At 39.6% G+C, this 27969-nt stretch overlaps 1 protein-coding gene across 1 annotated transcript in view; it reads right to left on the bottom strand.

Annotated features, from left to right (window-relative positions):
* Positions 1-21393, bottom strand: part of ptprb (protein tyrosine phosphatase receptor type b) — a 37687-nt gene extending 16294 nt beyond the window's left edge. Inside the window, exons 1-23 of the mRNA XM_040048366.1 lie at positions 20944-21393; positions 15686-16064; positions 12446-12583; positions 12027-12167; positions 11393-11653; positions 11040-11306; positions 10741-10857; positions 10457-10603; positions 8251-8368; positions 7838-7983; positions 5264-5533; positions 5080-5138; positions 3951-4155; positions 3749-3846; positions 3214-3379; positions 3003-3133; positions 2221-2368; positions 1868-2137; positions 1421-1596; positions 1165-1315; positions 813-913; positions 423-588; positions 56-337 (exon numbers count right to left, since the gene is read on the bottom strand). Coding sequence (XP_039904300.1) covers positions 56-337; positions 423-588; positions 813-913; positions 1165-1315; positions 1421-1596; positions 1868-2137; positions 2221-2368; positions 3003-3133; positions 3214-3379; positions 3749-3846; positions 3951-4155; positions 5080-5138; positions 5264-5533; positions 7838-7983; positions 8251-8368; positions 10457-10603; positions 10741-10857; positions 11040-11306; positions 11393-11653; positions 12027-12167; positions 12446-12583; positions 15686-16064; positions 20944-21018 — 4012 coding nt within the window. The 5' untranslated portion in view covers positions 21019-21393. The remainder of the gene's footprint in view (positions 1-55; positions 338-422; positions 589-812; positions 914-1164; positions 1316-1420; positions 1597-1867; positions 2138-2220; positions 2369-3002; positions 3134-3213; positions 3380-3748; positions 3847-3950; positions 4156-5079; positions 5139-5263; positions 5534-7837; positions 7984-8250; positions 8369-10456; positions 10604-10740; positions 10858-11039; positions 11307-11392; positions 11654-12026; positions 12168-12445; positions 12584-15685; positions 16065-20943) is intronic.
* Between the last annotated feature and the right edge of the window lie 6576 nt (positions 21394-27969).

Below are 27969 nucleotides of genomic sequence, written 5' to 3'. Positions count from 1 at the left end.
TAAATACTCGCACAGTAGTAATTGATTTATTTTTCTTCCTTTAGGTTCACCCTACTTGTTCTTATGTTCCTCTGGATTGGCTGGCTCCTGACTGTTGGTCCACCTTTGGCTCCGCCCCCACTGGCAGTCATCAGAGTGAAGTTGTACTCTCGCCCTGGAAACATCCCGCCCACAATGCAGCTGGTCAGATGGGTTTGTGTGACCGTCAGCTGATCAGGAGGAGTCCACTGCAGACTGAAGTTACTGTAGTCTCCTTTGGTGGGAACAGCCCACAACAGCTCTATTGTGTCATTGCTTGGGCCTTGTTTGACAGACAGGTGGGCAGGCGGTTGGGGAGCTGGGGGAAAAAAAAGTAATCAAAATAATTTGGCATTTAAACTACATCAAAAAAATGTGCTTGTGTGTATTTTCATTTCACTCACAGGTGCGCCCAAATGCTGAAACATTATTGGTCAAATCTCCACTGTGCGTGATGACCTCAGCACGGTACAGTCTACCAGGGACCAGCGCAGTGAAGGTGTGACTTGTGTGCTCCGCACCAAGAGTCTGGGCTCCCAGGGTGGATCCAGAAACATCGTACAACACCACCTTACGTAACAGGGAAACAAACAAATCAGCATGAGATTCTAATTGAGAACTCCACTGAAATTTTTTCTGTTTTAAAATCGGAGAGTCACGGGGAGGAATTTAATTCTAAACCATGAAGACCGAACTCTGCAAAACATGGCTAGTGGGATTTATTTTTTTGTGGACTGAAGGAGGAGGTCATGTTTGCAACAGTTTAACTGCAGATATCACAGAGATACATTTACCTCATAACTGCTAAAGCTTCCCTCTCCATGGTGCCAGCTGACTCCCAGTCTGTCCGTCCATCCTGAACTCTCGACCTGTAGAGACAAGACTGGAGATGGGACTGCAGAGCAGAGGGGGGACAAAAAGGAAGAAGACATTTTAACAATGTGACTGAGGTAAGTGAAATGAGAAGAAACAAAAAGAAGAAAATTTTAAGAGAATAGAAAGGAAAGATGGAAGAGGAGAAACTATCTGACTAAATGCCGAGAACGTGGAAAAAATATCTTGAAGGTGAGAAAAGATGAGGACAGAATGAAATGAAGGCTAAGCGATGGCTGTGATGTTTGTATCCATACAACAGCACTGACTGACCGGTTCTGGCCAGCACAGATGATTCGCTGCTCATGTCTCTGCTCCAGCTCACCACCTGCAGCTTGTACAGACTTCCTGCTCTCAGTCCAGAGAACACACAGCTGTCTGCAGCCGAGCCCACCTTCTGCAGGTCCACCTGTTCACCTGCATTCTGAAGAACACACAGCGCACATTAACACGATGAAACTTAGCATGAACTTAGCTTAGAAACTTAGCTTAGCATGAACATCAGGAAACATGTGAATGTTGATCCCACCGTGTGATGATCCCTCCTGCTCCCAGGAGAGCCCTGCCTGTGATTGGTGGTCCCCTCAGAGATGCTGTACAGGGTCAGGTCATAGATGTCGACATGGCCATCGGATGGACGCCAAGAGAAGGAGAGAGAGGAGGTGTTGGCTGAAATGACCAATAGATTACTGACGGCAGCGGGACCTGAAGAAGAAAGGATTCACCTTGGGTCAAAGTGTGCATTTACAGGAGGTTCTTTCAGGAGGTTCTTTAGTGAAAATACTTCTTTTAACATGGGAGTCTATGGGGCCTGAATGACTGCTGGAGCCTCTAGTGGATGTCACAGGAACTGCAGGGTTTCAACACTTTTTAAAAAAAAAAACATGTAGCAGAAGAGTCATAGTTGTATCATAACGTGTTTTATACGTCATTACCGATCCGTCCTCTTAGTAAAAACTTCTAAATTGAGACTTACGTGTTTGCCCCTCTGCGCTCGCCTCCAGTGACGGCACGCCACCACTCAGCGTTACGACCCTCACGCGATACCACTTCCCTGACGTCAGACCTTCCAGAAGCTTGCTTCGACTCTCGGCTGCGACCGTTCTATTGATCACCACAATGCCGGCCTCGTCCAGCAGCTGCAGGCTGTAGCTGTCATATGCGCCCACTGGTCGCTCCCAGCTGACGGTGAGGCTGTGGGTGGTGTGATCATTATCAGCCTGGAGGGCTGTGACTCTGGCTGGAGCTGTGGTGAAGGAAAGAATTTACCTATGTTCAGTCTGCACTGATCTAAATGACAAAACTCTAATAATCTGTCAGGTGCCTTACCTGTCCTGCCTGTAGCTGTGTTGCTATTGCTTAGCTTCCCACTCATCGATTGGACAGTGATGGTGTAAAGGTGACCTGGGGTCAGCTCTAAAAAGTCCAGGGTGGTGACATGTTTGGGAACAGGACGAGTGTCGATAGTGACTCCGTCCTAAAGACAGAAAGTTGAGAGAGAAGTCTTAAGTCGTCTGTTACTCCACCCCCTCCGCATCCCTTCATTATACAGTCTGAACATCACCCATTCATCAGTCGACCCAATGCGTACATGAGCTGCTCGTGTTGGTGTGGAACTGAAAGTACACACATTTTTAGATGTCTTTAATTTTTAATACATTTAATTTAAATTATGAGTTCATATGACTGCTGAATGTTTTGAGCTCAAACTAGGGTGTACTCATGCTGGGAATGTTTGCCTCGTACTGTCCTTTAGCACAATTATCCCTACACCCAGGCCCATGTTTGTTATTAAAGCAATTTTTACAGCAGAATGTTGATTTGCTGTCTGAGTTATATACCACACCCCGAACTGTTATCTGGTGCTTTGTTGTGTTTTGTTATTCAAATAAAAACATTTCCATTATATTATACTTATACAGAACAGGTACAAAATCACACTGAACCTATTATTCCATCTAACTGTATACATTTCAAACTAATATGTTTATGATAAGTGTGAAACTTGCAGTGTTTCATATCAGATGCATTTTTATGAATTGCAGTTGAAGTTGGAAGCAAAAAAGGGGTTAAACAAATCATGTGGTGAGGTGTCTTTGGTATTAACTTACCACGGTCAACAGGGACACAATGTACATGTCCAGGTCTCCTTCGCCAGGCATCCAGGAAGCCAAAAGTCCAGCAACAGAGTCAGTCAGACCAGGTTGTGGAACCAGGTGGAGGTTTCCTACAGCTCTGGGAACTGAAGACGAGATGGATTTACTAAACTTCAACCCAAGATGCTTGCAGTGAAGCTGTGAACATATACTCTGCATTTCTAACCTGTTCGCCCCTCAATGAACTCTGCTCTCTGATATGATCCACTGAATGTCGCCACTACAATCTTATAAAGCCGCCCAGGCGTCAAAGAGGTCAGCCGGTGTTGTCGCACCTCACCACCCAGCGTGACCGGAGGGAATACTCGAGAATCGTTGAAGAGCAGAGTGACCTGGAGGTACAGGAAGTGGTGCAGTGAGATGAGTTCATCCTCTGGGAAACAGGGGTTGAATTCATGTTTGATGATACATTTTAACATTTTTAAATCATATCAGTGGGAAAATGCACTTAGAATACTTCACTTACTCCACAATTTTTAAGTAATTATAGTAATTTATTTTAACCATAACCCTATTAAACATACTTAAAGTACCTGCTTACTCGATCATATTTTTAAATTCCCTCAGTAATATCCGAATTACAACACATTATAGCTGATACTGATTATTTAGACCGGTGCTTTCAGATTGAACTGAAAAATGTTCAGGTGTTTGTCTATGAATAACTAAATATTTTTTAAACAAAGTTTTGTGAAGCACACCTCATAGTAATCCACGTCTCCAGGGGCGGGGCTCCAGGTGACGTTCAACTTGTCGGTTCCTGCATTGCTGAGTAACAGATTCTGAACAGCTGCAGGAACTAAAATACAAAATTCATCCCAATCAGGAGAAATAACACACACAAAAATAACTTTTCTGTAATATTACCATGTTAGGTCATTTTTCCCATTATGTCTTACTCACAGGTGCGTCCATCAGTGGAGATGCTGCTGACATAGTCTCCACTCCAGGTTTCCACAGTGACAGTGTAGAGTCTACCCGATGTCAGAGATGAGAAGACGCACTCGTTGTGTCCTGCTGAGACACTCTTATTCTGCAGCACGGTGTGATTGTAACGGATCAGAACCACGTAGCGGTCGAGAACCCCAGCCGCTTGGCGCCAGTACACCTGAAAGTATGACACAATAAGATCACATAGTAATATTTAAAAATTTAAAGAATCAATCAATCAGCTTTATGACTCTCTGTTGGTTCTAGCTTTACTCTTATTTGTACGTTTGATAACTCCTTCACCCAAGTTAACTAAACCTGGTTATGGCGAGACCAGGTGCTCTAGTTCAAAGCTGATGGCGGGGTTCCTCAGGGCTTGGTACTTAGCTCATTTTTATTTTTAATACATATGTGCTCAGGCATGTTAGAGTAGTGCACATCATCAGTGTTATGTGATGACACCCACATCTATTACAGCTGTAATCCCAACACGAATAAAGTGTGCCACCTGTTTTGCAGACAACAGCCACTCCTGTTTTAGCTGTAACAGTTTGTGTAATGGGTGCTAATTTGTTCTCAATTAAGCCACCTAGAAATATTTGTTTTGATGATTATTCAGCCTTAAAACAGATAACCCCCACATTAATTTTGGCTGTGACTCTTTTGTTATGTGTAAGATTAAGTGTCTTAAAAACATGAAACATTTAATTAAAAATATATAGTTTATACAGAAATTCCAACACATTATTTGAGGGATCAAAAGGTAATTTAAAGTAGTGAGAAATTTCCTTTTAATCTACTTTTGTGTCTTGTCAAAAAAAAAAATGACACTTTTGCACCTTAATTTCTTTTAACAAATCCATAATTTAGTCTCTCAGAGCCTGAAGTCGCAACACAGGTTCAGAAGTAAAATCGTTTTTGGACTATCAAAAAAAAAAACCCCAAACATTCAAATATCCCCGAAAGTTGTCTTTTTCTGAGATGTAGACCACTTAGGTTATCATTTCACTAAGAGAGCTTTAAAAAAACAAATAAAACAAGTAAAAAACTGCAACAGTAACACCACATTAAATTAAATGTTATTCTTGTTACACAGATATACCTTGAGGAAGTTGTCTCTTCCAGAGTGAACAGCTATTGGATTTTGCACAGTGGCTGGTTCTGCAAAATGGATCAAAAGACAAAGCAACAGAGATGTTTTAACTTAAGTACAAACAAAACTGGTAGATGGTAAAATAAACATAAACTCAGACAAATATAAGACTTTAAAAGGACTGGATTCTTACGTGTTCGAGCTAGGACGGTGGCGGCAGTCTCCAGGTCACCACTCCTTGTTTTTATGACCACCGAGTAAAGCCGGCCAGCCTCCAGCGACCTGAATGAGCACTCAGGTGGTGAGGAGTGGGACACAACAAATTTGTGTTTAGGAATTCCCTTCCTCTCCTCAAGGCAGACCAGGTAGCTGTCCACGACTCCTGACACAGGACGCCACGACACCTGCAGAGCATCAGACTTGCCGCCATTTGAAACAGTTATCTCAGAGACAGGCTCCGGGGCTGAAAATAAAAATATCATTGTATCGTTTTTACTACAGTGTTAAATATTTGTAATATAGAGAATGAAATGAATGCATCTCTTTTAAAAAAAGTGCATAAATTGTAAATTCAAAAAAACATAAATAACCTTTATCCCCTTTGTTTCTCAAACTTTTCTTAAAAACAAACAATGAAAATTGCGTATGCCATTGCAGATACAGCAATGATGCCACTTACTGACCAATAGAAGGTTATTTGAGGGGATTGAGGGTGGAGTCAGGTTTTGTTTCTCTACAGTCTAAATACTGATTCGTTAGCAGGAGAACAATACAGACATTCACATCCAGAGTATTCTGAAAGTATCTGGAACATTCTATGGGAACACAGTACAGTAAGTGCTCTGAACAGGAAGTGTGTGTTTGCTTGTATAAGTGTTTATGTGAGATGTAATATGAGTCTTAGACTTTCTGAGGACATTTAAAGACCAAATAATGCCAAATTTTGTCTTCACATTTAAACAGACCTTCAAAGGGTCACTGCTGAGTCCAGACTTAGTTATGGCTCAGATTGAATTTTAGGTTTTGGTAATGGTCCCAAGAAAGCGACAAGTCTATTGCTATAGTGCCCAAGTGTGTGTGTGTGTGTGTGTGTGTGTGTGTGTGTGTGTGCGTGCGTGCGTGCGTGCGTGTGTGCGTGTGTGCACAGGAGGTGTTCCACACAAACCAAAACGCTCCTAATGGTCAAAGGCAACATTCCAAACGTTCTTTTTAGTGTTTCAGCCATTGTTCTAGAAACCACCTGATGTTGTCACATAACATATTTTTACTTACCACTTTACCTAACTTTAACCACCACAACCTGAAACCACACCAGGTGGTAACCAACTTCTCAAGAAAATAATGTCTGACAAATCATCAACATTCAGAAATGTCATGCTTTCAATAAACAAACAAGAAAAAACCCAAAACATTTACATGTTTTGTTTTGGGTTTTTAAACAGTTATTTTACAACATTATTCATCTGAAAAGAAGTAAGGAAAAAAATTTTCATGTTGAAATCATGCTCTTTCTTTTGACTAAACTCTAATATTTCCAGTGAGCCTGATTTTACAGCGGTCCACAAAGTCGACTCAGGACATTTTTTAGTTACGGTACTGTAAACTGTCTGCTGACATTCCTGTTCAGACTGTTTGGTTGAGAGGGTCACTGAGTTTTTCCTGTTCACAGACGCCGAATCTGTTCACCACAAGGGAACACACACAGCAATATTGTCTCTACACAATAAGATCCCGGCAATTAAACGGTGTTACATAAGCTGTCGTGCGTTTGCATGTTTGTGTGTTGTAAACATTTCACAGTTTCTCTGGCTTCCTGAACAGTAACAGTTACTGTAAACTGGAGCTTTTTTGTTAACATGATTTTTCCCACTCTGAAACAGAATAAAAAATGTGTAAATAAATATTGAATTCCAAACAATGTCACATTCACGTGTGCAGAGGGAGTACAAACACAGCTGTGCCCTCAGGTTCATTATTTAAATACAAGCACTGATTTTTTTCTTTCTTTTTCAGCCATTCTGTTGGCGATTTGCTTCTGTGTACTGGCTTGTTATCCTATTGCACGACCCAAGCTTTAGCTTTAGAAAAGGTCATCTAGCATTTGATTTTAGAATACTCGGAAGTCCATGGTTTATGGAAGACTTGATGATTGCTGGGTATCCAGTTTCTGTTTTTGTAAATCAAGCCCAAATCATCAGCCCTCCACCAACATGCAGACAGTAGGTATGAGTTTTTAGTGCTGACAAATAAGCTAACCTGGTTCAAACACCCGCTAACTGAGGCCTGTAGAGTCTGCATGATCTGAGCGTGGGGTTAATTTGCTGGAAAATTAATGTTCAAAATAGGACATGTGGAGGGTTGGTGTGACAGAGGAGGATATCAGGGATTTATTGAGATGAGGGTTAGGGTTGGGGTTAGGCAGATGATCTGCTGTGGTGACCCCTAAAGTGAGCAGCTGGAAGATGAAGAAGAATGATGGACTATTCCAGATGGGCAAAACATCATCCTCTATAGAGGTGCTTACACTTACTGATGATTAATCAATCAAGTAAAATTGATTAGCTGCTACTTACCCAGTTAATTTCTGTGGAAGTAGGGAGTTTTGACCTTATTTTTCACATGATTTTTATTTTTAGTTTCTATATGTATTTTTTTTTATTTATGATGTGAAATTATTAGAAAGGAGAGATCTCTTAACATAACCCATTAACAATAAATACATTTTCATCAGAGACTGCAGAGATATAAAGGTTTAATAAAATGTCACCTGTGCGTGCCTCCAGACTGATGGGTTTAGACTGTAGCTTCCCACTGACAGTGACAGCCTGCAGCCTGTAGAGGGTGCCAGGTGTCAAACCAGCCAGCAGCAGAGAAGAAGAGCTAACTGGAACGCTGTAGTTCTGAACCACAACACTAAAAAGGAAAATACATGTTAATATTCACACTGACATGAATAAAAGTTAAAGCAGAGTGGATAAATGTATAACGAGGGACTTTAAAAGCAGCTGTAGATGTTGCTGGTTACACATACTGCATGATTGCAGTTTGACTTCTATCTGTTTTAAGACGTGGGCTGAAAGATGAATGATCTCAGACCTCGTGTAATGCTGTAGATTTTACAAGTGTTTTAAATACCCTGATCAAACAGAAGTTACTGTAATAGTTTCCTTATAGACACACCTATCCTGTAGCAATGTCAACATGTACAAGTCTACATCTCCTGGTGGTTTTGTCCATGAGGCCTCAAGATTGTTGACGCCCATGTTTCTCAGAGTGAAGGCATGCAATTCCATGGGAACTGAAGACAAACAAAAACACATGAGGAACTTAAAGTAAATGAACATCTTCCCAAAATACTTAAATATTCCTTAAGCCATTCAATAACACTTATCTCAGCATTCAGTTTTTTAACTTTTACTGTTCTATAAATGCTATTATTGTATGTTGTATATATATTAGGGGTGCAACGATATTCGTATCGATATTGAACCGTTCGATACAGTGCTTTCGGTTCGGTACGCATATGTATCGAACAATACAACATTTGTAATTTATTTTATCAATTTTCCTTCTGACAATGCTGTCTGTGTTGAGCGCTCAGTGAATCTGTGTTCGACTACTCCGCCTAGGCTGCACTGTCGAGCGCAGATCCACTGAGCGCTCAACACAGACAGCATAGTCAGAAGGAAGAGCGCAGGGCAAGCTAGCGAGACAGAAGTTAAGTTCTCCTTGCAACAGGCAAATTGAACCTCATTCAGATCTGGCGTTTGGAATTATTTTGGTTTTCATGTGACGTATGACCCTGAAGGTAAGCGCGTCATGGACTAAAGTAAAACAGTATGTTGGATGTGCCATGCAATGCTCAATTACATTGGTGTGAACTAGTGTGTTAGCGCAGTTAGCTCGTTAATGTGTTTGCCGTCTAGCCCCATGCACGGGGCGATCGGCGGTAGCTCGTTAACGGAGATTTGCCGTGTTGTGGCGTTAAGGTCATTTCAACGAGATTAACCTGAAAGCACTAGTGGGAACACAACGAATATGACTGCACATTTACGCCGACATCATCCTAGTGCAAAGACAAGTGGAAGCAGACAAAAAAAAGCAAGCATGCTACTAACTTTAGCCGAGTCATTTAGACAGCTGTTAGCACATGATTCTCCTTATGCTGCTGAGAATATAGCCCAGAAGAAGCGGATAGTATAGCTTTTATTTTGGAAAGAGACATTTCTCTGTAATAAACTCTCTTTTCCAAAGATGAGTGATTCCTCAATCAGATACAGGGCTTGCAATATCGCTAGCCCGACGTCCCGGAGCTAGCGATTTTTTCAGTCGGGCTACCAAAATCTATCTCTTCCCTGCCCGTTGGGCTATTGTAGGAAAAATATATGTCAATGCTTTTGCATTCTTTCAGAAATGTAGCTGGGTAATTATGTCATTGGCATCGGTGAGCCACTGTCAATATGTGACATATTGAAGTCGCGTTTGAATTTGCGCTTGTTTTTTTGCTTTCACTTTGCAATTGTGCGAACTGTGTATAGAGAGCGACAGCACTGATCTGTGAGTGATGATAATTTGTGCACCAATTCCTCTGACATCGTCTTATTAATCGTTAGCTTACTATGCAAACATGACAAGTGAAATCTCCCGCAGCAAGCTTAAACATGTGAGAGGTTGATCGCGCAGAGAATCGCTGAGCTTATGTGAGTGAGCGTGTAAAAGCATTTCAGTTCTGCTGAGCCAAATAAGACAGGTCAGGGTGAAGAAGTGACAGCCAAAGAAAAGCTTACCACAAAACGGAGAAGTTATGACAAATCAGACTATAAGGCAAAAAGAAAGTGCAGCTTTATGGTTTCATGGACAAAAGAATTTCTGTGGCTGCAATATGACGAGCTAAATAACCAGGGCTGCACATAAGTGGTCCGCAGGTGCGCATTCGCTGTCAAAATAAAAAACACGCACAAGGGTTAGGGTTAAATTTAAAAACTGTACTTTTGAGTTAAAATATATATTTATAATTTTAATAAATGACAAATTAAAAATGCATGAACATATTTTTGTATCGAAAAAATATCGAACCGTGACACCAAAGTATCGAACCGAACCGAACCGTGAATTTTGTGTATCGTTGCACCCCTAATATATATATATATATATATATATATATATATATATATATATATAAAATAGTTAAAATTACATTCTGATATTTTGAACAATATCATAATCTTTTCTGACACTGTACGTCATGTTCAGTTATCTGAGAAAAACGTTCCACATTTTTACATGCCAAAATAAAATCAGTTGAACTGGTGTTCTTTCCTACGGTACCTCGTGGGGACCTGCAGTTTTACTACCACTAACACATGGGCAGTATAAAAACACACACCTGTTCTCCCCTCCACAGAAACAGAGGTGTTCAGTTTTCCACTTCTGGTTGTCACGGTAATGGTGTACAGTCTACCAGGTGTGAGGACATTGAAGGTGCACTCCCTCATATTTGGCTCCACCGTCCTGGTAGCCTCTGTGTTGTTACCTAGGAGACAGCAGGAAGTATAATGAAGAAAAATCACCTATTTCTAACATTTAAGAGTCAAACTTTTGAAAATAGCAATGCTGATTTCAGAGAGTTTACAAAAAAAGAAAAAGACTGGTAGGCTGTACTGTTATTACCATGGTAAAGGGTGAGGAAGTAGCTGTCACGTAACCCCAAGGGGGAGTGGCTCCACATAGCACTGAGTGAGGTCTGATCAGAGTGCCGAATGTGGAGATCCAATACCGGAGCAGGAGCTGCAGAAACAGACGGAAAAGCAGCAAGTTTTACTGCAAGTTGTTATTCTGGCACACCAGTACAGGAGCCCAGTTCAGCCCTTACTTTGAAGTGGTCAGATTAGTCAGTACCACAGGTCAAAGCTGAACTTCACAAGTATGATATGTACTATCATATGTATTTGTGCTGATATATTTCTGACCTGTTGATCCCTCACAGCTACTCTCAGCTGTCAGTCCTCCACTCTCCACTCTCAACACAACTCTGTACACCCTCCCTGGTGTTAGTCCTGCACTGGGGATGCTGAAGTTCACTGCCTCCTGGTCCAGAGATGTGCTGACTACCTGTTGAGAGCCATCAAATAGGAACAGCCTGTAGTTCTCCCAGTGACCAGCTGGAGGCGACCAAGCCAGGAAGAGGCCACCAGAGGCAGAGGGAGACAAGGTGAGGAGGGATGCTGGAGCTGGAGCTGGAGACAAGAAGACGCCAGGGTGAGGGGAAAGGGGGGAAACAAAAAATAAATAAATAAAGGGCAGCTTCATTTCATCATCTCACCTGTCCTGACAGTGATTTCTGATTGGTTTGTCAGTCTGCCACTCCTAGAAGTCACTGTAAGCTGATAGGCTGAGCCAGGAGTCAGCTGATGGATGGTGACTTCTGTGACGTTCCCAGGCAGGGTGGTCTCCCAGAGCCTCGTGCCATTGTATGTGAGCGTGACGATGAGAGCGTCCAGGTCGCCTTTGGGCTTTTGCCACGACAACAGCAAGCTGGTGCTATTCTCGTAGTTAGTGGTGAGGTTGAAAACAGCAGAAGGCACTAAAGAGAAAAGAGACTCAAATGTAACATTTACTTTTTTTCCATTTTACTTTGCTGTCTTCCTGATTTTTTTCCTTTACTGTTTCACTCTCTCACCTTTCCTTGTTTCTGTTTTTCTGACTGTCCTTGTTTTTTTTTCCTTCTTTTCTTTCTGCTGCCTAAATTTTGTTTAATTCCTTCATTTTATTTCTTTTTCTCTCTTGCTTTTTGTCATTTTGCTTTTTCTGCTTTCACTCCTTCCTGTCTTGTTTCCTTGTTTTATTCTTGCTTTCCTTTCCTTTTTGCCTTTCCATCTTTTTATCCCTTCATTCATTCACTCATTTACCTCTTTCCTCCTGTCATTACTTTCCCCCCTCTTGCTCTCCTCCCTCACCTGTCTGAGCCTCGATGGTCCGGCTGTTTTGCAGCTTGCCGCCCTCTGTCACCACAGTAATGTTGTACAGTCGACCTGGCACCAGGCTGTTTAGTGTGTGTCGCGTTGTTGTGCTCCCTAAAGTCTCGTTCTTCAGCAGACCTGCAGACATGACAGTGGAGAAGAAGTTGAGAGGCTGAAAGCTTCAGACTGCTTGAAACAATCAGCTAAAAACAGTTTTTTTCTGTTTCTTCAATCTGAAAGAACCTGAAATGTAAACTCACTCATGGTGCCTTATTTTAAACTGTGAATCATGCAGAGCTACTCTGGTAGAGTCCAGGATTAAAAGTATGGAAACGCTGAGAGTGGATGATTGCATCAGGGCTGTTTCTTTTGAGGACATGGATGATCATAAGCAGTTAGAAACATCACAGACGTACCGGACTGATCTGGACTCTCAGACTGTTCCCACAGCTGAAGCCTGAAGCGCTGCGTCCTGCCGTTTCCGGCCTGCCAGGAAAGGCTTAGACTGCTGCAGGTCCTGGATGTCACCGCCAGGTCAATCACTGCCGAGGGCTCTGAGACAAGAGCAAATTCAACATTAAACTAAATAATTCAATTTACGGCCCGCTTTAACCTTTTGCCTTGCATGCTTATTTCATTTAATCATTTGTACCTGTTCCAGCTTTTGTAAGGTTAAGTGCAAAGACTTGCAAGCATTTAAATGCCCATTTAGGCTGGCTGTTCAGATTTTTGTTGTTTACTCCCCCCAACCCCTGTCGTTCTTGTTTTTTTGTTTTTAAAGAAAAGCTAATGGCGGAAACTTTAACTGTTTATTTGTGGAGATTGTGATGACTGTATTTGACCTCAGACTGGAGTGGCTGGTGACACAAGAGTACTTTTTTAACAACCCTGTGAGGCTGCAGAGAGGCGATGTGGGAGAAATTCAAACAGGCATGTGTGTGTGTGTGTGTCAGCAGGCCTCCCACGATGTTCAGACTTTGATGACAAGGCCACAGATGGATGCGATGGATCCTTTTCCTGCTGAAACCTCCCTGCAGTCCGACTGACCTTCATGTTCAAAATATATAATTTACCTTAAAGGAACAGTCCCACTGTTTCAGACACAACATGGAGCTCTTCCATGTTCGAGCTCAACACATCCTTTGGTTAGATGACAACCACAACATCAGTGGACACAAACACAATGCTGTAACGCAGCACATGTGAACATGGTGCAGCTCGAGGCCGTTTAGGATCCACAGTTATTTCTTTGTTCTTTGTTCAAGCTTTTCTGACCCACAAAGCTACGACTGGTCTGAAGAATTTAGGACTGGTTCTGTACGTGCAGCCAGTCGCAGCCCTCTTCCTAAAACTGCTGTGAAGAAATGCCACCATGCTAATGGTTAAAGGCTACAAAGGAGTAAAGACATGGCATCAACATAGACCTTCACTGTGAAATGATTAGAAGTATCTTTACTTTGTAACTGGCAGATATACATGAACACTTTAAGAATTCTCTCATAACCTGAACCCAACATTAAATATTTAAGTTTTTCCTCTGTTGCCAACCAACTCTCTGAAATAAGCGCAGGAAACCTCGACACCACCCATAGTTCAGAGCAGAGAGCTTGTATTTGTTTCCAATAGCCTGAAAATGATTTATGAAATTTGACCATTTTCTGTTACTATATGGGATAAAAATCAATGTCAGAAAATGATAACTGTTGCTTTTTTTATAGAAACTGTTAGCATTCATACATCTGCTGACTGAAGTCAATCATTTTCAGGTTCACATTCTCAAATCAAATAAACACAGAGTTAAAATTGTTTCAGCTCCAATAAAATCATCAGTGTGTCTTCTCTCCAGGAGCTATAATGAGGTGTGATGTTCAAACTTCTATGACAAGCAGGACTGATGAGGTTTTAGTTTTAGAAACATCCTATGAGGTCTTATCTTAAAGACCTCTTAGTACTTTTCTTCTGTCTTCCTCCCCTTACACCCAGCCAGCTGCAGCAGATGGCCACCCCTCCCTGAGCCTGGTTCTGCTGGAGGTTTCTTCCTATTGAAAGGGAGTTTTTCCTTCCCACTATATGCTTGAGCATAGTTTGATGGTCGGGGTTTTCCCTGTTTTATTGTAGAATCTTTACCTTACAATATAAAGCACCTTGGCAAAACCGCTGTTATGTTTTGGTGGTATATAAATAAAACTTAACTGAACCAAGTTAGAAATTAGCTACTTCGTTTTTATCTGTAGAGGATATACCATGTTCTGACTTTCTTTCTAAAAAGTCTTAAATGTAGAGTACTGCTATAACTTTGCCATAAATTTGGACAAAAATAAAGATGAAAACTAAATAGTGATGTTTGGAAGGTCAGTATAGTTGTGCTAGTTTATATAATGATTTGATATGTTTTAGCCTACCTCGTGACTAGCTACAGATCTAAGACTAATATAAAAACACTTGCACAAGGAAGATGGAGGATGGGCGTTAAACTGTTCTCAATAATAGTTAATGTTGAGGACAAACAGACAAACGTCTTCATGTGACAGGAAGAAGATCCCAAAAACAGACCAAACTTCAGACCACGGTGTCTGACATGATCCTTCACGCAACAACTTAGTTAAATATAAAACTAAAGTCGGGATTAAGAAAGCTTGAATAATCTAGTAAGCTACAGGTGGATGGTTCTGTATCTAAAGATATCTTCAAATATCTTCAATACTAAGTTTCTATGTTCTTTGAGACGTGAGACAGTTGCCTGGTTCATAGTTTGATTTTTCAACCAACTAACCAACCAACCAAGCCGGCAACCAAATAAATACATGTGATGTAAAAATATTTGACCAGTCCACTAAAGGTCAGTGGATGTAACAGTCGGCATGCCACAGAAGATAAGAAATCACAAACGCCACAGTAGAAGTGTTTTGCATTTCTGAGAAGGTTACTGTCGGGACTCGATTGGGTGCAGCAACACCCAGTTTTCCCCAAACTCAACACACACATGAACACAAACACACACTTATACACACCTTCACACCCTTTCCCAGTGCTTCCCACAGAACAAAGAAACAATGGAGGCAGGAAATGGCTGAACCCTGAGCTCTGCCCACGATGGAAATACACACTGAGGGTCCAACTTCTGTTCTGGACTCCCGCCAGCGTAGAGACACAACACACACACATGCATTTACTTTAACAGCTCTATCACTCTCTCTCAGCAGGGCAGGGGTTCCTGTAGCTAATCACAGAGCTGCAGAGAGGGGAAGCTGCATGACATTAACTCTGAGATACACAAAGACATGGAGGTCGAGTCCTGTTGGTTCACTTCAAACGCGAGAGGGCAGAGGAGATGGAAACAATGCAATGAAACAGAAAACAATAGAGTATTAGCTCCACTATAGTGAATGGGGTTTAAGTCTGTGAACTGGTGCAGGTATGGTGTGTTTAGCACCGTGTCAAATAAAATAAAAATTTGTCATGCCCTAATAAAACTACAAGAAGTAGCAGAAATGTCACACGTTCAACATAAATTAATTGTGCATTTGTAATCAAAATTACTGAGTATTCTAAGTAAGTAATGAGTATGCACATTAATATGGATACTTCCGTCAACAGTATGTATCTTTTTTGAATATTTTAAATTTTTGACACATCTAGAGGGGATCAGGACTTACTGGTGTGCGCGGTGATGTTTGCAGACTCCTGATCGGTCTTCGACTGCACCTGCAGCTGGTAGGTGGTCCCAGGCTCCAGGTGATCCAGAACACAGGTGAAAACTTCTCTCATGCTCTTGTTTCCTCCTGCTTCAACTCCTAGCTGGTCGGTTCCTACATGATGTGCTCTGCTTGAACCCTCCAACGCCTCCTCTTCTCTTGTTCTTTGCCTACACTCGATGCCATCTGTATCTGGAGAGGTCACAGTGAAAGAGCAGTTCTGTCCAGGTGTGCTCACAGTCAGTGATATGGAGTCCAGACTGGATACCAGTTCAGATAAGGAGATGCTACATGGTGAAGAAGCTACATTTTCCTCTGCGGGAGCTGCGCTGCTTCCATTCTGACAGAAGAGATTGGACATCAGTGAGAAGAAACATTGAGAGGAAAATTTTAGAAATAAAAGCATAACATGAGGTTTTTTTTCCAGGTGTTTGTGACCAAAAGGTACACCAGTTAATACTGGGGGAAAAAACGCAATGCCTGAGCAAGGAAACCAAAAGCTGCATTTCTCCACTTGAGGCTTCAAAAGCGAGTCAGTCCTCAAAGACTTCATTGTTAGAGCTTTACAGGAGTCATACCTTTTGGTGCATTTCTAATCATCTGACCAATAATATGGCTCCTGTGCAGTTAATTGTATCAAACAGTCTATAAAGTTTGAGCCATTGTGGCCCTGAGAGGTCAAGTGCACTGCAACTAAAGAAAAATTAAGAAAACACCAGCAAACGCACATGCAACAAAAGTTGAATTAACAAGAAGTTGAACTTAAAAAAAAAAAAAAAAAATATATATATATATATATATATATATATATATATATATATATATATGTGTGTGTGTGTGTGTGTGTGTGTATAAAGGAAAAGAAAATCTCACAAAACACAGCGGAAGTCTTTTTGGGGATGCAATATTTCTAATGGAACAGCTGCAGAAGTGACAGAAAAAAAACTATGCTACAGGATGCAGGTAAAGTGTGTTTTAATGGGATGAGTTGTTTAATATTGTAATTATATGTTCGCTTCCAGCCGTTTACCATTAGCTCGTCACTTCTGTCTCCATTGTGTTTCGTGAGGATGTCTTTTGTGAGCTGATGCTGTCTTTTCTGCCTTGAGTTGCAGTGCATTTGACCTCTCAGGTCCACCGTACTGAAATTCTGAGAACTGATTTTGGATGTTGCTGAGCACTAATGAGCAGGTCTCTGTATCTGTTAGCCAATACCACCCTATCATCCAAATATGGTTAACAGTTTCTACAGACATGTTGATGCTGGAGCGTTCAGGAATCTGCAGCCTGTTTTCCATAAGGGAGGAAACAACAGACTTTTATAGTCTGCTTTCAAGTCTACAGGAGGCTCATTCCCAAAATGAAGACGTTGGGCGTTGCTGTACTTTGATCCCATTGTTCTGATAACTTTCTGAAGTTCTGGCTACAGAGGAGCCAAAACGTAAGTAATACTCAGATCATGAGTCCAAATTTTCCCCACCCTTCTTAATTTTGATCAGCAAACAAAAACTTTTTTTTCATTTTTCTTTAATATTTTCTGCTTTCCAAATATTTTTCTGATTTTGACTCACACATGAATAGGGGCATATTTTGGTGTTGATGCTCCAACCACTGAGAGGTAAGAGCCCAGTTTGACCTGCAAAGTTGGCGCTGGGAAGTAAGGGGGGTGGTGTAAGTTGAGCGGCTATTTTTAGAGTCCTTTCTATACCTTGTTCTGTAGTTTGTTTTTTCCTACTTGTTTTTGGCTTTCAATTTAACTCACTGAGGTTCAGACCCTAAAAACAGCTCAACTGGGTTTAGGAAAAGATCACAGATGGACACAGTGATGCCACCAGTTGCATGCTAAGAGTGCTAAGTTATCAGCTAATGCCAGCTAAATTAGTTAGCACGCTGCATCCATAGACTGTATCAGAGCATCACACAAACTCCTGCTAATCAGTGCTCTGTAACATCCAAATAAAATCCTAGAATATAACTCCTCAAAACTGCAGCTCAGACATCTTGGACGGTCTGTTAGTACAATAACCTCACAGCAGCCATATTAGTGATCAGATAATGTCATTAAAAATGCTCTACAACGCTCCAACAGCACAAACACAGTCCAGTTCAGTGACTCCAGTTAACTGAGGTGAAGCCTAGCACACAGCTAGCAGCTCCAGCCACCTGTGCCACCGTCCATTTAGCAGTCAAAGAGACCAGGCCCCCAACAATGCCAACTGTAAGCCAATTTAAAGAGGTAAGTTATAAAAATATTCTGTACAATTGTTATGAAAAGATTAAATTAGCTACAGAGAACGAATTTATACATAATTCCTGCTTTAAAGTTGAGCATTTTAAAACGTTTATAGGGACTGACTTGCTTTTGAACCCTCAAGTAGACATCAGTGTAACAGCAGATTTTGTCTAATGGCCCCAGATGTTGCTACTTGGCCAACAACATTAATAACCTTTGAGATTCACACACCTTTATCACCAATGTAATATCCCACTCTGTCAAGCTACACACCAATGGACATTTTGTGTGTGACTTAGTCATACCAGCAGTGCAGCTTTGACAAAACAGCATTAATTAATGAGACTGAGGTGCACAAAGCTATCAAAGTGTCACCAAAAAATAGAATCAAATTTATTTGGTTCACCTCATGAGGGTCCAATCAGAAATGGCAGAAACTGACCGATCAAACCAACAAGCTTTTTAGCAACTACTGTCAGCGTCTGCTGCGAAGTATAAAGATTAAGAGTTTATTTTAGTAAAAGGGCTGATTTTAAGGCTTTGAGAGCTGCAGAGTTTCTGAAGTATCCACCGCACGGACAGTTATTCAGCTGTGCTATTTAAAGAGCTGCGACTGCATGTTTGTGCGTTTCTATCTGTTTTGGGTTTGACTGTTGAACTGACCTCCTCTGTACTATGATAATAAAGTTGGAGATAGTTGCTTCTGAGCTTTTTGTCCTCAAATTTTGGCCAGCACAAGAGAAAATAAAACAATTTGTCACTGATAATGAAGTTCAGGGAGTTCAGAGACAACAATGCGGCAATGAGGCGACAGTCAGGAAGAGAAGGAAGTGCGACCGAGGAAAATGAGACTGTATAAATGTTGGTGTAACTTACTAATCACAGAAGTAGCAGCATGAGGTTATGGTTAAATCAACCTTCAATCGGCTTTGATATACTTTGATATAGTTGGAATTCTTTATTAATAAAGAAACGCCTGAACTGCCCCCAAACACTAATGTGAGCTAAACCTTGGCTTACTGTGAGGTCAGACTCATTAACCCTGTCCTACCCAGATAACTGACAGTGAGACTAGTCTGGGCTTCATTTTGCAAAAGTTAAGCACTGGAAAATGTGTGCTATGACATGTCCAAATGTGGCCCACATGTCATAGCACACCTCATATGTGGCACGTCATCGTTAAACCTCTGGGAGATTTCAGGCAGTCAGTCAAAGTCAAATATGGCCCAAGCAAAACTGTACAGGAGCCAAACCTTCACTGCTACTTGGGTAAACCTGCTGATGTGCAGTTTTTGGTTTCAGCCAACAATCATCAGAGTGTAAACCTGAAGACACTGGCTAGAAGTAAAATGTTCTTTTCAGTGTTTCTTTCACTGAACAAACATAAAGAAACATGAAACTGAAGCAATGATAGTAAGAACATCCCATTTTTTTTACTTCTGAAAAAAAAATACATATTTATTATTCGGAACTGTAATCTAGAAATGCATTCATCAGGAGCATGTGTTTCTTCTCTGCTTTTCTGCAATCACATCCCTGGTTTAGCGCCAAACAAGTGACTCGCTTGTTTGAGTGTTTTAACTGCCAGGTCCACATATGTGGACATCACATTTTGGGTTGTCTAGACCAAAATACTAAATTTTGCTCTACAAGGGCATGATATCCACTTACAAGGACATTATACGCCACTGTTCTATCGAAATTTAAAACAAATGTCCTCAATTGTGGATCTCATTTTTCTCAGAAACAAAAATTGGGTAAAAAAAAAAAAAAAAAAAATCTGGTAATTCTTTGTTTTTACATTCATCAGGTCCTAATATGTCCAAATATCAAAGAGAAATTAAAAATGCATGCCATGGAAGAGTTCAGGTCTTAGGAGGTTAAAGTGGATGGAGGTATATTTAATGAAGTGAACCGTGCAAAAAGAAATCATTTTATACATAGAAAAATGTTTTAGATTGTGTAAATGCTCCATCACATGTTGGAGCTCAAAGCAACACAAAGAGAGATGGAACTTTATGAGGTTTCCCTTTGCAGTAACAGGTGTCACCAAAGAAGACAAACTGTATCGCACAAACTTTTGTTTGTATCGAACTCAAAGTCTAAATTATAATTTTTAAAGGGTTCATTTCAAATAAAGTCCCATACATTTCTGGCAATTTTCTTGATTAAACATTTCCATTTTGGTGTTTAGAACAGGTCAAAAGCCTTTGAAAAGTGTTGAATGTTAAACAAATCAAACACTATGCATAGTTCACTGGTGACCTGATGGATGCTAACACCAAGATTTGTTTGTCATGAAGACAAATCTTTCTTAAAAGGATGAAAAATACAGATTGTTCTAAATATATACGTATATGTATATATATTTGGTTGGTTTAAGACAAAGTTTGCTGTTATATCTCAAGTTTTCTAACTAAGAATGACAAGGTCCTTAAAGCTTGACATTAACATAAATTAACCTGTTTTCATCTTTTTAGGCTAAACAGTGAATCTACTCTATGTAACATCTCACATGGATTTCATTTTATTTATCTCATTGCGTGTAATTTTATTCACACCTGACTTCTTTGGTATTTAAAATGTAAAAAAAAGAAGGGCCAGTTTTATTTTGCAGTTTAATTTAAAGAACTGAAAGAAACCATGATTTAATATTTGCTCATCTTGTATTAGGCACACTTTTGAAAAGAGAGTTGCGGAGACTTGTTCACAAAGCACTTTGTTTCTTTTCTTGTTGCATTTTCGTAAAAGTCCATGAAATATATAATAATTACTAAATTTCTAAAAAAAAAAAAAAAAAAAATTACATATTTGAAAAAGTAAAAAAAAGTTTGCATTGTGTCCAAGATGACCCTGGACTACAGGAGCATGCAGAGTGATCAAAGTTAATCTAAAGAGTAACTCAGATCGCACGAGGTTGATATCACATTTGAAGCTTCTTATGTATGTGCTCCTTTTCTACACAGATCATGAACGTCAGACTGACCTGATGCAGCATCAGCAGCAGCAACGAGGTGAACCGCAGACAGCAGAAATAACTGCAAACTTTACATTTCAGCATTTTGATCCTGTCTCAGATCCCCACGCGGACCATGCACCACCATAATCCTGAGCCTGAGGTAGGACGGGTGTGTTTGTATTCACTGTTTCAGGTGGATGGTAGAAAATATCCTTCTCTTTAGTCTCTTTTGTGTTCAGCAAAGAATCAAAGTCCTGATAGGAAAGCGAAGAAAAATGTTGAAAAAAAGTGGTTAAATGTCCTTTTTAATATCTTTTAAAAAATTATTCCTTTTTAGACAAAAAATTTAAATTTTCCCAGGAAATGTGGTTTTATTTATCCGTCGTCTCTGCTCTGCCTCGTGTCCATCCTCTCCTTAAACCTCTCAGAGTAAAACAGCCTTTCCCCTCTTTGCGCTCCCTGTCTCACCAGCTGTATGTCTCTCTTCCTGCCTGTCTGTCTGTCACTCTATAGTGTTGAGGTTGGGACTCAGTAGCGGACTTCCTCAATCAGGCCAACAGACCTGTGAGTCACTGCAAAGGCACGACTACAAACCCAGTCTGGATGGAGGCTAAAAATAGGCCCGCAACTACAATAGCAGCACACCTTGATGCACTGACAGCAGAGGTAGATGTTAAAAATAGAGACGAGTGTTTGATTAAATCTCACTGAGACTGAAGTTTAAAGTTTGCTCCGTCTCTCTTTTTTAGTGACAGCTTTGTCTTTGGATGCCGCTCCATTAGTAACTTTGCTGTTTCTGTGGGTCTATATTCGGCTCAGCTGTATATTCAACTCTAACAAGTCTTCTATTGAGTAGGTTTACAAGCTAAACGCCAAGCGACTGTTTCTCCCTTCAATGGCAAGTGACCTGCTGGATATTCAGAGAGCATAAAACCAGTGCATCAAAGAGCTGGGGAATTATTTTTATAGAGCCAACATCAATGATGATTATATTCATATAAGAATTTATATGTATGACTAAACTCTATCTTAAGAAAATATATAATCCATAAAGTTTCTTGATTAAACATTTCCATTTCTAGCCATGTAGTGGCTAGAATTTTGTTTGCACTGACAACAAAAGGTCTCATTCTCAACAGGTGCTGGACTTCACCAGCACTGCCCACAATTCTTTTTAGGTATTTGTCGGCAGCCTTTCGTGAAAAGGTTCCTGTTAGGTGGTATATTTAAGGTGGCCCAAGGATTGCTTCACTGAGTGATGAAATCTGGCTTGCCCTGCAGCAGTTTGCAGCTGAGTTTGCAGCTGAGTGCAAATCACTGTGTACTAACTGTATATAGTTGAAGTGACAATAAAGGCAACTTGACTTGACTTGACTTGAAGGAGTAAGGGTTAGTACCTCAAAGCCTGAGGCCATGGACATTTCCTGGACACCAGCTAGATAATATACTCCATGCATTACTACCAGGAGCAGGCCAACCCAGGACGTGCTGGATTATGCTTCTTGGCTGGCTCGGTGTCCCTGCAGTGGAATTAGAGGCCTCATTTAGGGAGGGGGAGGTCTGGGCATTTCTGGTTACACTGTGGTCACCATGACATGGACCAAGATAAGCATCAGAAAATGGATTGATGGTTTAATAGGTCAGTATAACGAGACAGACCCATGGTTTATTTAATGGGTATGCATTAAATATATGCAACCAACACTTCTCAAAAGGAGCAACGTGACAGCAAGGGGACTCCATTTCTTCTTTCGAAGTTTTACGACTACCAGCGATCAGCTGCCGAGTGCTTACAGGCGAGTTTCCATCACCCATGCAAACTACAGACAACCGTGTCAATCTGCGAGCAATAAAAGCATTCACAAGGAGATTTTGGTGCATCATCTTCTAATTTCGCCTAACAAAGTCCACCAACCTCAGGGAATACACAGCATTCCCTAGTGAGGACCCCAAGGGGGCCCACTAACCAGTGTCTGAGACACAGTAATGGACAAAGTGGTTTTCCAACAACCACAGTTTTTTGTTTTTTTTGTTTTTTCCATAGCAGAATTTTAACATAGAAGCCTAACACATCCTCACATGTGTGACAAACTGCTAAATACTGGAAATCAAATTTCAGCTTTTCCATTTTTCACTGTACAACTTTTATCTTGTAGTTTCAATAAATACAAGTCAAAATAATAAATACCATGAAAGTTATGTTGGAAAATTCAGATTTGTTGGTTCTTGTCTGTAATGCCTAATTAGCTGTAATTGTGCTTTCAGGCCTCTGGTTAGCTTTCTAGCATGATGGAGTTTTGTTTATATTATCTTTGTAAAAAACGTAATAATTCTAATTCAGTTTTGTGTTATGAATTTCTCTACTGTTTCCCCTTTTCCTCCCAAAATATATACACTTAATTATCCACAATAACAAGACAATGATCGGTAGATTTTTGGCCAGGGCTGCCAAAGATCAAATCTGAGCCAGAAAAGGTCAAAGTCGACTTCTTTATGAAGCAGTGTTAGCAGTGTTATAAGTTAAAGGCCAAACTCCTTTTGTTTCAGTTAGTTTGAGCCACATTTAGTCATCCCCACCTTTTTCCTTCCTTCCTGTTCCCCTCCTCTCTCTCTCTCTCTCTTAATCATAGTTTCTAGGAACAAAAATTTTCAGCTCTACACAAGTTAGTCTTTAGTGTGACTCTGACCATTAAACATTTCATTTTATGGAATCTGGTAAATTTTAATGCAACAGTTTGTGCAGGGGTTACTCTCAAATATTTTACTGTATACTAAAAGTTTTTCTCCCAAAGTAAGCTCTATAAATGTGTGTCACTTTTTCATGTCATGTTGACCGCTTCTCCCAGTCTCTGTTCAAATGTGACTTTTAGGTGTTTTTGTAACGCCACATTGCTCACATTCCTCAAAAAGGTTTGCACACACAAATACATGATGCTTAATTTAGAAACTGAGACAACTCCCTTTAAAAATTCCCCATTTAATTTTTTTTAGCTGCTGTTTATTGAGAAGATGCTGATTAAATGCTGGGATTAAAACTTTAAATTTAACCACAGTAAATTAACGTATCTCAGCTGTAATATCGTAACTTCTCAATGTTTCCAGAATCCCTACATATACTATTAAATAATAGTATAAATATTTTTTTCCCATTTATGTCTTTCTTTTCTGATACACTTTGTAAGTTGAAGTTCTTTTGATTTCTTTTAACAACTGTTGGATTATAATATTATTGTCATATTAGGTTGTTTATATAAATTTCCATTTGCTATAACAGACTAGGTATTATATGAATATGTTTTTATGGCCTTCAGTACCAAACATATTTCCTGTGTTTCTTGATATTTACATGCTGAATATTTTTATCAGCACATCTTTATTTTGTTGTTGTCGTCACTGCTTCTTGATTTATTAAAGTACATAAAAAGTAAAAAATAAATAATAAGATAAAAATATTTAATGTCATCGCATAACTTCAGCATTTAAATGTCAACATTTGGCAACCAGAGGTTCCAATCCTGCACCCCAGACAGCTTTACACCATGTAAGACTTTACAGAGAAGTAACTGAAGTTATTTTCAAGGTTTAGATATTTTGTGGGATATCACATGAAAAAAAAAAAACCCCTGCTAATATACATCGTAAACACAAAGCAGTATTTTTGCTGCAGAACATTTGTGAATTGAAAATCAAAAATATTATTACTTATGTAATTATATTCTGCTTATAATCACAGACTGAAATTATATGTTTGAGATGTTCAGGGAAACTATTTTTGCATTTTTTCCAGTTACTTCTGAAAATGGGGTCAAGGCCAGAGGTCGAATGGAACACGATATTTAGATGCAAACTATAACGTGATAGTTTGAATGCCCACATAGCAGTGCCATTTCCTAAATGTTACCAATATAAACATAGGCAGCAAAACTTTAAACAAAGTTATAAAAACAAATGACATTTTATGAAAATTTGAGCTTGAAAAGGTCTAAGGTCCATAGTCAAATATTTAGAATCCTCATATCATCCTATATATCTATAGTTGTCAATACAAACAGTGGCAGTAATAAAAAGTTTAAAAACAGTTCTATATGGCCTTTTATTATCATTCTGACCTTCAGATCAATCTACTAACCCTGAAGGAGAAGTCAGAGGTCAGCTATACAATATATACCATACTCGTAAGGAAATTGATAAGTTAGGCACCGCTGAATGACACAGGAAGTCATTCGTGCCTGTGGCTCTGTCTCTGTACAGTTCCTCCATCTAAAGCACAAGTACACACTGCAGTAGCTGCACACTGTCACATCCTCCACAGAGAAAATTACAGTCAGTATGATAAGACAGGCACTTTCAAATTTATCTCATTCAATTTTATGTAAGACTTTGGAATATTTATACATCAGACCTATTTGTATTCAATAGAGCTATTTTGTAATTTTTTTTATTATTAGTACTTTAACTAGTGAGTTATGTTTGTACTATCTTCGAGCAACCGTACCCTCATAATTTCCTCTGGGATTTATAAAGTAGTCTGTTTTTGTCAATTTGTTATTATAAAAATCACTAAATCACTTCATCCTGAAGACCTTGGTGGGTGTAAGTTAAATTTGAATAGACTGTTAACATGATCCCACTCTACACTCCTACAAACTTTTATCACAATTCATACAAAACTTTTAAGTATTGTATTTACAGATGGAAAAAAAACTAACACCATTAATCGAACACTGTTGTTAAATCCCCTGAATTTAAGCTGAAAGTCTGCACGTCCAACATGTTATTAATGTTTGATGTAAAACTTTAAAAATTGTCTCACTGTCCAAATACTTATGGCCCTGCCGGTATCTGGTTTTAAATCTACAGAAACGTTTAGACAACAATATAATCTGTCAACTTTTATACAAGTCCTTGCTGCTGCAATACTCCCACATGTTTGATTCCTCTATTCAAGTTAGTGTACAATACACATGTAAAAACCTTGGATATTATTTGGACAAAAATAAATTTAGGTCCTCTATTTTTATTTGCCTATATGCTGCCACCTCAGTTCTGGCAACATTCAATTTAGATGGATTATGAACACAAACCTGGAAAGAGTCAATCCAGATAAGCAAACAGGAATCCATATTTTTCATGTTCAGTGTTTTTAATCCTCAGGTTACAGGTAACAATATAGATATATATATATATATATATGTGTAGATAGAGTAGATAACAAGGTTACAGCACTACTCAGTGGCTAATGTTCTGAACCATTACAACATTCAAGCTGGTTAGTAATACATTAAAAAGCCATGTTTCATAGGTATAATAGTTAGACCGTACATACACTAAATAGTATCAAGTGTACTCTGACTGATCTGTAATGCCCACACAAAAGAAGTTTAGAGGGACCGTTATGTTATGTTATGTTATGTTATGTTATGTTATGCTCTCTCTCTCTCTCTCTCTCTCTATATATATACACACATACATATATATATACACATACATATATATATATACACACATACATATATATATACACACACACATACATATATATATATACATACACACATACATATATACACACATACATATATACACACATACACACATACATATATATATATATATATATATATATATATATATATATATATACATATATATACACACATACATATATATATACACACATACATATATATATATACACACATACATATATATATACACACATACATATATATATACACACATACATATATATATACATATATATATATACACACATATATACACACATATATACACATATATACATATATATATACACATATACATATATACACATACACATATACATACACATACACATACACATATATATATATACACATACACATATACATATACATATATATATATATATAAGGGGTGCAACGATACTCGTATCGATATTGAACCGTTCGATACAGTGCTTTCGGTTCGGTACGCATATGTATCGAACAATACAAAATTTTTAATTTATTTTATCAACTTTCCTTCTGACGATGCTGTCTGTGTTGAGCGCTCAGTGGATCGGCGCTCGACAGTGCAGCCTAGGCGGAGTAGTCGAGTGCCGATTCACTGAGTGCAGGGCAAGCTAGCGAGACAGAAGTTAAGTTCTCCTTGCAACATGGCAAATTGAACCTCCCCCATCCTCGTTCAGATCTGGCGTTTGGAACTATTTTGGTTTTCATGTGACGTATGACCCTGAAGGTAAGCGCGTCATGGACTAAAGTAAAACAGTATGTTGGATGTGCCACGCAATGCTCAATTACATGGGTGGGAGCTAGTGTGTTAGCGCAGTTAGCTCGTTAACGTGTTGGCCGTCCAGCCCCACGCTCAGGGCGATCGGCGGTAGCTCGTTAACGGAGATTTGCCGTGTTGTGGCGTTAACGTCATTTCAACGAGATTTACGCTGACAGCACTAGTGGGAACACAACGAATATGACTGCACATTTACTCTGACATCATCCTAGTGCAAAGACAAGTGGAAGCCGACAAAAACAAGCACGCATGCTACAAACTTTACCTGAGTCATTTAGACAGCCGTTAGCACATGATTCTCCATATGGGGACCTGATATGTTTAATATGCTGCTGAGAATATAGCTCAGAAGAAGCGTATAGTATAGCTTTTATTTTGGAAAGGGACATTTCTCTGTAATAAACTCTCTTTTCCAAAGATGAGTGATTCCTCAATCAGATACAGGGCTCGCAAAATTTTTCCAGTCGGGCTACCAAAATCTATCTCTCCCCTGCCCGTCGGCCTATCGTAGGAAGGAAAAATATATGTCAATGCTTTTGCATTCTTTCGGAAATGTAGCTGGGTAATTATGTCATTGGCATCGGTGAGCCACTGTCAATATGTGACATATTGAAATCGCGTTTGAATTTGCGCTTGTTTTTTGCTTTCACTTTGCAATCGTGCGAACTGTGTATAGAGAGCGACAGCACTGATCTGTGACTGATGATAATTTGTGCACCAATTCCTCTGACATCGTCTTATCAATCGTTAGCTTACTAT

The sequence above is a fragment of the Simochromis diagramma genome, unplaced genomic scaffold, assembly GCF_900408965.1.
Source record: "Simochromis diagramma unplaced genomic scaffold, fSimDia1.1 OVJJ01000557.1, whole genome shotgun sequence".
In the NCBI taxonomy this organism is placed as follows: domain Eukaryota; kingdom Metazoa; phylum Chordata; class Actinopteri; order Cichliformes; family Cichlidae; genus Simochromis; species Simochromis diagramma.
The sequence above is the reverse complement of the archived record's forward strand: the minus strand, read 5'-3'. Positions and strand labels throughout refer to the sequence as shown.